General features: G+C 46.1%; 1 protein-coding gene across 6 annotated transcripts in view; it reads right to left on the reverse strand.

Moving 5' to 3' along the window:
• The window catches only part of Dzip1 (DAZ interacting zinc finger protein 1), a 53,415-nt gene that overhangs the window by 2,594 nt on the left and 41,094 nt on the right, over positions 1–9,727 (reverse strand). For all 6 annotated transcript variants that reach the window (XM_031360924.1, XM_031360923.1, XM_031360925.1 and 3 more), the window contains 6 exons: positions 9,113–9,275; positions 8,376–8,505; positions 7,494–7,547; positions 5,197–5,390; positions 2,785–2,915; positions 1,244–1,412 (listed from right to left, as the gene is read on the reverse strand). In XM_031360924.1, the coding sequence (XP_031216784.1) occupies positions 1,244–1,412; positions 2,785–2,915; positions 5,197–5,390; positions 7,494–7,547; positions 8,376–8,505; positions 9,113–9,275 (841 nt within the window). The remainder of the gene's footprint in view (positions 1–1,243; positions 1,413–2,784; positions 2,916–5,196; positions 5,391–7,493; positions 7,548–8,375; positions 8,506–9,112; positions 9,276–9,727) is intronic.

Here is a 9,727-nt window from a genome sequence, read left to right on the forward strand (position 1 = left end):
TGTGTGTGTGTGTGTGTGTGGTGTGTGTGTGTGGGGTGTGTGTGTGTGTGGTGTGTGTGTGTGGGGGGGTCACTGCATTACTTTGTCCCTCTTCCCAATGTGGCCACATGGACTCAGTCTACTGTTTCTGTCCCCACTTTCCTTCATTTGGCTTACTGAGGATAGCTGGCTGGATCTCACGTGGGGCACAGGTTGTGACCACCCGAAATCTGACTAAGGTGGCATACCTGTAATCTTGGTACTCAAGATGCTGATGTGGGAAGGGGGCAGGACTGAAAGCTCAAGGCCATCCCTAGGCTATAGAGTGACATAGTCAGACAAGCAAAATAAACAAACTATGTATACATGTACGCATGCACACACACATGGATATGCACATGGATAGCATGATTTTTGAATTTGCAAACAGCCTTTTGAGAGTTATATGACTGTCTGAGAGTTATACCCAGGCTCTCTGGTGGACAAGAAGTGTTCCAACTTACGATTTCATTTCTGATCCATCCCAGTGGCTACAATAGTATAAGAAAACAAACCTCCTTTGGAAAGAAACCAGGAAAAGCACTTAACAGGAAACAGAGGCGTCTTGGAAGATTGTGAGAAAGATGTTCTCATCCAGGAGTAAGCCCAGAAATTCTAATTTCTGGAGGGTGTCTTTGTGGACATTGTTAAAAAACAAAACCATCAGGGTGTTCAATGAAATAGTAGAGCAGAGTTCAAATGATCTGTGCACATATGAAGAACGTTGCCAGTATTCAGATGCACCCTATAACATAAGGAATAGCATTGTATCTTGGTGATAATGCTGTGTCATTTGGCTTTGTTCTGTTTGTTTGCACTCCACTCTGACCCTGTCAGCGCTGTGGCACTGATCTAATAGTAGAAAAGAGTAATGAGAGCAGATACATCGAGAGCTGAAGCGCTTTGTGGCTGGGGAGCTAGCTCGATTGGTACAATGCTTGCCAGTCAGTCCCGAGGACTTGGACTTGATCCCCAGAACTCAGGTTTTCACTATGAGTTAGAGCCTACACTGTTTCCCCAGCACCGGAAGCCTACCTACTTGGTGAGTGCCAGGCCAACGAGAGACCATGTCTCTAAACACAAGGTGGACAGCTTCTCAGGAGCAATACCATGGCTGGCTTGGGCCACCACGTGCGTGTGCCGCAAGAGGCACCCACAGGGACATGGACACATACACACACTAAAGAACCACACCCATCGATGCCTGAGGGCGAAACACACCGACCTTCTTCCTTGAATTCCCGAGGGTTCACAGGGCCCCAGGCCCTCTGCACCTGGCCGCAGCTGAGATCACGTTTCGCGGGTGGGGGCTCCCTCTGCTCTATCTTATTCCCCAGAGACTTTTCTTCCTCTAAGGATGAGATGTCCCAGTCCTCATCATCAGCATCCGTGCACTGAAAGAGACGCAGAGAAGAATGTGAGCTTCCTAAAGGAACGGTGCCCCTTGTGGCTTAGGCTGAGCAGCTGACACCAAAGCACGAGTTGGGAGTGACACGGGGTGCCCAAATGGAGGTAGTTTCGCAGAGCCGAATTTGAAAATGCATCTTGAAAGCTACAAAAATCACTTTTTAAAAATGCTGTTGATTTTTCTTAAAAAAAAAAAAAAAAAAACATTGTGAATTTAGAAAGTCCTAGACCATGAGGATTGTAGGGAAGGTAACTGAAAGTGAGAGTGACCTGCCGTCTCGACTGATGCAGCATTTTGTCATTTTCTTGGTTAACACACAAACATAGCAATAGCTACTGAAGGAAGCTCAGTAGGGCACTCTGAGTTCCACGGACTAACAGAGGAGGGCGGGGCTACCTACAGAATTGAGAAGAATGACTCCTATTGGACGACACTCCCTACAACACTCCCTACACAGCAGCTGGCCAGGGCGGCAACAGCTGAGCTCCACTCAAGACACTCTGGGGTTAGAAATGAACCAGAACCTTCCAGGCCGCTTCTCCAATGATTCTGACTCCCCGTGGCAACCCTTAAAAGCCCCTATTTTCTTTTAGGTGTCAGAAAAATCCTTGAGCTACACGTAGAGGCTTCAGATTGTAGCAGGATGAGACACAAAAGGCATATCACAGGCCAAAAGGCCTCACTTGACATACATGGGCCACAAGTGCTTCAAATTAGATAGAGTTTGGGGGATTGCGAATATCTGCAGACATTTTACGGGGTGTGAACAACCCTAATCTGGAAATCCCAAATTCAATATTATCCAAAGTCAGAAACTTTCTTTGTGGTTGTTCCCTCCCTCCCTCTGTTCTTCTCTCCCTTCCTTCCTATTCAAGATGTGGTTTCTCTGTGCAGTCCTGGCTGTCCTGGAACTCTTCCTGCAGACCAGGTGGCCTCAGAGATCTCAGAGAGATCTGCCTGCCTCTGCCTCCTGAGTGCTGTGTGGGCCGCCCCACGACCCTGGAATCTTTCTTGTGTGTGCTTGAGATTGAATCTGGCTTCTGCAGGCTCAACTGAGCTACATCCAAGCTCTCAAAACCTGAGAATTTTTAGTGGATGCTGGTGTTTAAAAAGTTTAGTGCTTTGAGACTGAAACCTCAGATCTGAGATCTCAGATTGTTCAGGCCACATCTGCACAATCTGCACAGCGGTCCCTGGCCCTCTGCAACTGTCTGCAGAACGGTGAAAACCGCAATCCTGAAACGAAGGAAGGTGGCGCGGAGCGTCTCCCTTTACCGCATTAACTAATCACCGTTGCCTTTTACTTTGCTACAGAATGTGTTTCCTAACTAGTTCCATTCCTTTGCTGGCAGTCTCACCTTTAACTCTGGCAGCGCTTCCTTCTTGCTAACCGTGTCAGCAGGACTCAGCCCAGGAACTGCTTTACTCCCGCTTCCTTGGGGTAAAGTCACAGCCTCCACATTTTCAGTCTGTATTTTAATGGAGGTTCCTAGAAGAGTGACAGGTACAGTCAAGAAGGCCTTTGAACACTAATATTTGTCCCCAGTCCCAAAGGACCCCACTGTCAGCTCTGAAGGAGTCTCAGCTTTACACATTCATTATTCAAATGAACTAAATGAACCACTAAAAAATATGGTTGGAGAGTGGATGGTTCAGGGATTAAAATTGCTTGCAGTTCCTGCAGATAACCCCGGGCAGATCCTGCAGATAGCCTGGGGCAGATCCTGCAGATGGCCTGGGGCAGTTCCTGCAGATAGCCTGGGGCAGTTCCTGCAGATAGCCTGGGGCAGTTCCTGCAGATAACCTGGGGCAGTTCCTGCAGATAGCCTGGGGCAGTTCCTGCAGATAGCCTGGTATAGTTCCTAGCACTTATAGCACAAACATACCAGCGACTCTAGTCCCAGGGGACGCGATGCCCTCTTCTGGTCTTTGCAAGCATTTGAATATACTGGTACATGCACATACACACACACACACACACATACACGCATGCACATACACATAAAATTAAAAAGTAAATATGTATAATTCTCTTAAAAGAGGAAATCACAATTGCCCAGGCATGAAGCTACATAGTTTCCACTCAAATTACAGAAGGGTGGTCTCATTCAAATATGTGATAGAAACTTTAACTCAATGTGTATTTTATAACATGGCATATTATTTTTAAATGTATCCATTATATTTTCCAAAGTTATATAGTTACATAGTATATAAAAAAGTTATATGTAACTTTACACAGTATATATAAAAAGTTATGTGTAATATAATTAAACTCATTGTGTTTTAAATCTATAATTTTAAAAGTTGCTTTTAAAAAAAACTATTTAAAAAGACTATTGGCTCTACTTCCTTGGCAACTTATCAGAAATCTCACACTGGAAGCTTGTCTTTCTTTCAAATTACTCTGTCAAGCTCAGTACATTAGGGCAGCTATTCTTAGCCGTTTCAGGTTAATGGATTGAAGTTTGTTCTCTCAGAGTATTCGCTGAGGCTCTCACCCCCACTAGCTTAAAACGTGCTCTTAGTTGGAAGCTGAGTACAGAGGTAATCAAGTTAAAGTGAAGTCAGGACAGTGGTCCCATACAGCTGGGGAGATGGCCTTGCACACAATCATGAAGACCTGAGTTCAGTCCCCATCACCCACAGAAAGGCCAGGTATGCAGGCCTGCAATCCCAGTGCAGGGGCGATGAACACAAGAGCATCCTTGGGGCTCAACAGCCGGCCAAGTCAGTGAGCTCTGGGCTCAGGAAGAGACTGTGTCTCAGAAAAACAAGATACCCAACACTGACTTTGGTCCTTTGTACATGTGTGCACATGTGTGAGCAAACACACACATGCACACACATATATATGCATGCACCAAACACATATATAGGCTTACATAATTAAAAAGGTGGTCCACAATCTATGTGAACAGTCATTGTAAAACCTAGAAACCAGAACTGACATGAACTCAGCAGGAGGACGATATGAAGACAGTCAGAGAGATGAGAGCCACCAGAGAGCCACAAGAGAGTTCTTTCTCTCTTGTGGTAGCTCTCTCAGGAAAGGACCTTGCATAGCACCCTGTACTGGCTGGTTCTGTGTGTCAACTTGACACAGGGTGGAGTTATCACAGAGAAGGGAGTTTCAGTTGGGGAAGTGCCTCCATGAGACCCAGCTGTGGGGCATTTTCTCAATTAGTGATCAAAGGTGGGAGGGCCCCTTGTGGGTGGTGCCATCCCTGGGCTGGAAGTTTTGGGTTCTATAAGAGAGCAAGCTGAGCAAGCCAGGAGAAGCAAGCCAGCAAGGAACATCTCTCCATGGCCTCTGCATCAGCTCCTGCTTCCTGACCTGCTTGAGTTCCAGTCCTGACTTCCTCTGGTGATCAACAGCAATGTGGAAGTAAGCTGAATAAACCCTTTCCTCCCCAACTTGCTTCTTGGTCATGATGTTTGTGCAGGAATAGAAACCCTGAGTACGACACACCCTGAATTGTTTAATCAGCCTACAGAATATGGGCATAATAACTTTCTGTTGTTTAACCCTCTCAGCTTATGGTATTTTGTTACAGCAGCTATAGGAAACCCATACACTCAGACATCTCCAACTGGTTCTTCCCCTTCTACTTGAAGGTGGTGGGTCTCTACTGAGATGAGCCCCATAATCCCCCCACCCCTACAATGCCAGCTCAGGTGCCCAGTGCCTGGTGCCCTTGAGAGAGAGAGAGAGAGAGGGCCACTGCCCTACATACACTTCAGAAGGGTTTTCTGGGGTCGGGGTTCACCTGTCAGTTTAGGAGAGAAGTCCGAGTCATCCATTTCACTTCCCTCCGTCCAGTCCGTGTCACTTTTGACAGTGCTCTTTCCAAAGTGGCTTGCACTGTTTTTAGGTGGCTGCATGGTGAGTGAGTCTGGCGAGAGGTATGCACGGAAGAAGTCCTCTTCATCTGGCTCCTCTTCGGAGCTGAAGGGAGGTGTCCTGTGTGAGTCAGAGCCAAAACGGGATAAGGGCGCTGCCCCCCATTTCAGACCTTACTAGCCAGCTGCACCTTTCTTCTTCCTTTTTAAAATCTGTCCCTTTTAATGACGACACAACTGGCTGTATTTGGGAATTTTCACAATACTCTGCAGCTCTTTCTTTGCTCCCTCTCCCTTAGCTCCCACTGCTGGCCCCCTCCCTCCCTTCACTAGAGCCCCCCCTTCTGCTTTCATGTCACACACATCCTGTCCCCCACTTCTTATTTCTCTCTCTTTTCCCCTCTGCAACATTCTTTAGTACTTCTTTCTCCCTATTTGTGGTCTCTTCACTAGTTTTAGGACTGATAATCTCATCCCTTAACACACACATATCTACATATATAAAAATTAAAACCCAGGATCTGCATATGAGAAACAGCATTCACTATTTGTCTTTCTGTGTATGAAATACTTTGCCTAAGAATAATGTCCAGTTATAACAGTTTTCCTGAACAAAACTCCATTGGGCATATGTGGCACATTTTCCTTATCATTTTTCAACCTCTAAACCCAGATGTGTACAGTCCCAACCCCTAAACCCAGATGTGTACAGTCCCAACCCCTAAACCCAGATGTGTACACTCCCAACCCCTAAACCCAGATGTGTACAATCTCAACCCCTAAACCCAGGTGTGTACAGCCTCAACCCCTAAACCCAGATGTGTACAGCCTCAACCTCTAAACCCAGATGTGTACAGTCTCAACCCCTAAACCCAGATGTATACAGTCCTAGGCCCTAAACCCAGATATGTACAGCCTCAACCTCTAAACCCAGATGTGTACAGTCTCAACCCCTAAACCCAGATGTATACAGTCTCAACCTCTAAACCCAGATGTGTACTGTCCTAGTTCCTAAATCCAGATGTGTAGTCTCAATCCCTAAATCCAGATGTGTACAATCCCAACCCCTAAATCCAGATGTGTAGTCACTACCCATAAACCCAGATGTGTAGTCTCAATCCCTAAACTCAGATGTGTACGGCTCTTTGTGTACGATATTCTTAGCTCTTCAATGCCAACGGAAAACACTTCTTAGTGATCGAAAAGGATTTCTACACCTACACTATTTTATATTTTTAAACGTCATTACTTCTGACTTGAGGACTACCACCCGTATATGAAAGTGAAACATAAGTTCAGAATGTCCCTTTAAAGAACATTTGTAGAATGCCTAAATTCTGTACACCACATCTGCCTGTGCATGTTGGTTTGGCCACGCACATCCCATGAAGCAAAGCTCTTCCCATGAGGTTACGTCATAGAAAGATGAACCCTTACTCATCACTACTTTATGGTACCCAGAGAAGAGGAGCTTCATGGTACTGATATCTCTGGACTCAGGCAGTGCTGGCACTGAACCATCAGTGTTATTTAGAACTAATAACAGGAACATCCCTGGGTGCCGCAAGTGTCAAGTCCTCTTATAAGTTCTCATTTAATTTGTAAAGTGATCCTAAGCCAGGAATGATATCCAGCACCCTTTACTCCAGTACAGAGGGGGCAGAGGCAGGAGCAGCTCTGTGACTTTAAGGCCGGCATAGTTCTAGGCCAGTCAGAGCTACATAGTAAACAAAACCAATAAAAAACATAAAAAAAACCAAACCATTGCCCCCCAAAAATTGTAAAAAAGAAAGCAATGTCACACATTACAAAATTGTTTCTTAAATTGGGCTCAAAGTAGAGATATCAGCTGATGAGTGGACAGAGATTCTTAGCATTCGAGAGACCTAGAAGTCAGTGTAGCTCCTCCACAGCCATTACAGGAGCCAGCATGCCAGAACCAGCGGCCACTCTACTTAAATGTGCTTGTGAAGACAGTATGCTGGGGGAGGGGCACCCAGATGGCTGGCGAGCTCCTGTGGATGCCATCATGTGGAAAAGCCTCTGAGTGACGTGGCAACTGATAGAGTCACGAACAATGACCACAAGGGACTCGGAAAGTAGCCATGAGGAATAATCACCCTGGCTTTCCTTAACCACGGTGGGCCCCTACTTCACCATGAGAGCAATACGTGAAAACTTTGCATCCATCTCACCCAGCCCTGGCACCTGTCCCAGTACTCACTTGGTCGATGGAAACCTTCTGAGAAAATGACTTTCTTTGGTATTTTTCTTAAGTCTAAAAAAATAAAAAAACAATAAGAGGAAGGTAGACAAGTGAATGGGAACACACAAATTGTCTTTGGTTATATTGATCAGAAACTACGAGGAAGTTGTGAACGTGACTCATCACTGCAGACTCAAGGCTTTTAGTCACTCACTGAGTTGCAGTGTGATGACATCCAGGGCCAGGGCTCTGGGAAGTAACTGGACCAAATGGAGTCACAGGGGTGGCTCCCCACGATGGCACTGCTACCTGTGGCAGCTTGAATGAAGATGGCTCCCAGAAGCTCAAATGTTTAATGCGTAGTCCCCAGTTGGCAAATGGGGAAGATCAGGAGGTGTGTCACTGGAGACTGGCTTTGAGGTCTCAATGGCCCACCCCTTCCTTCTCAGCTAGCTTTCTCGGCCTTGTGCTTGTGGATTGATGTAAGCAAGGTCTCAGTGACTGCTCCAGTGCCCTGCCTGCCTGCCTGCCTGCCTGCCTGATGTCATATTGCCTTCTGGGATGGTCTCTGACTCTAACTCTCTGGACCTATGAGCCCCAAATCAAATGGTTTCTTTAGAAGTTGCTTTGGTCACAGAGTTTTGTCACAGCAACTGAAAAGTAAGGAAGGCACTATATTTAAAAGAGGAGGAGACCAGAGCTTGTTCCCTGTATGAGGACACATGAGACAATAACTCTGGCAATAGAACTTGACCTCTGACACCCTGATTCTGACTTCCAGCCTCCAAAACAAACTCTAGCTGTCTCGCTGATCCAGTCCATGATGCACTGTTGCAGCAACTGCCCTTGGCCAAGATGAACAAGAATCCTTTGATTTTTCTTACAGCTGAAAATACTTACTGTGGGACAGCCACTTTATCAGTAAACATGGCTCTCTGTCTGACCAGCGGTCTGCCTTTGCGGGGAAGCTGGGCTGCTTTGGGCACTTCTTCAGGTGGAAAGGTGGTCATGGAAGGGACATTGTGCCTGTCTGGAAGAGAAGTATCCTTCGTGAGTCTCCACTGCCTTTATGGTAAAATGAAAAGCCTGACTAAACAACATGGCACTGGCCATGTGTCCCAGAAAAGAACAAGGTGCCTCTCAGGCCTGGAATCCAGACGGAGGGCTTCATTATTATTATTATTATTATTATTATTATTATTATTATTATTATTATTATTATTATTTAGTATAGAATAGCATTTATTCAGGGCATAGGGAAGGGAGTTGAGAGGGCAGAGAAAAGCAGGGAGGGAAGTAGGGAGGGAGGGAGGGAGAGACAGAGAGAGAGAGAGAGAGAGGGGAGTAGATGCCTGCCATGAGCACAGGGAAAGAGGGGGGAGGGGAATGGGACGAGGGGGTGAGGAGTGAGCCAGGCTGGTCTTGAACCTGCTATACATCCATGAATGACTTTGAACTCCTGGTCTACCTACCCTCACCTCCTGAGTACTAAGATTTACCCACCCCAAAGTGGGAGTCAGACCCAGCACTTAAGTACAGGCAGTAAGAGAGTTTGCAAACATTAAACTTATAAAAAGGCTGTCAAACTTAGCTCTCATTTGTGGCTGTGGAGTGCCAGGTGGTAGCATCAGGCTTACCTGAAGACAGTGACACTTTCTCCTCCATCTTACAGATCAGCTGATGTTCAAGGGATTCTCGAATTTGCTGAATGTCAGGCATTTGTTTTGCTAGATCATGTCTGGCTACTTGCATGGCTTTAAGCGATCTATTCAAGATCTCACATGGAATACCTTGGATATTCTGAAGGAATAAGGTGTTGCGTCAATCTGTTGTCATCATCCTTGGGTGTTTTTCATTTGTAGATATATGCCAGTATTAACTCTGCTCTTCCGGGGTCTAAGGTCATTAAGGTATGGGATCCAGCACAGAACAAGCTGTGCCCATTCATGGCTGGGTAAGCCACAATGGAATTCTGTGTAGTAAGTAGCAAATGAAGCCACCAAGACTAGAGGAATCCTAAGAAGAAAGGCCATCAGAGGCCCTGCCTGCAGAGAAAGGTGAAGGGGGTGGAAGTGAGGGTGGGGGTCGGCTGCACTCTCATGAAAGGTGGCGACAAAAACCTGGCAATGTGTCATCTCCAAGTCCTTAGGCACCGAGGACACTTTGTGAGAAAGACAGGACAGAAATAGCCACATGTCCCACAGGCTTATCCTATAAAGATTGGTGTGATAAGACCAAAAAAAAAAAAAAAA

Source organism: Mastomys coucha, unplaced genomic scaffold (assembly GCF_008632895.1).
Source record: "Mastomys coucha isolate ucsf_1 unplaced genomic scaffold, UCSF_Mcou_1 pScaffold9, whole genome shotgun sequence".
In the NCBI taxonomy this organism is placed as follows: Eukaryota; Metazoa; Chordata; class Mammalia; order Rodentia; family Muridae; genus Mastomys; species Mastomys coucha.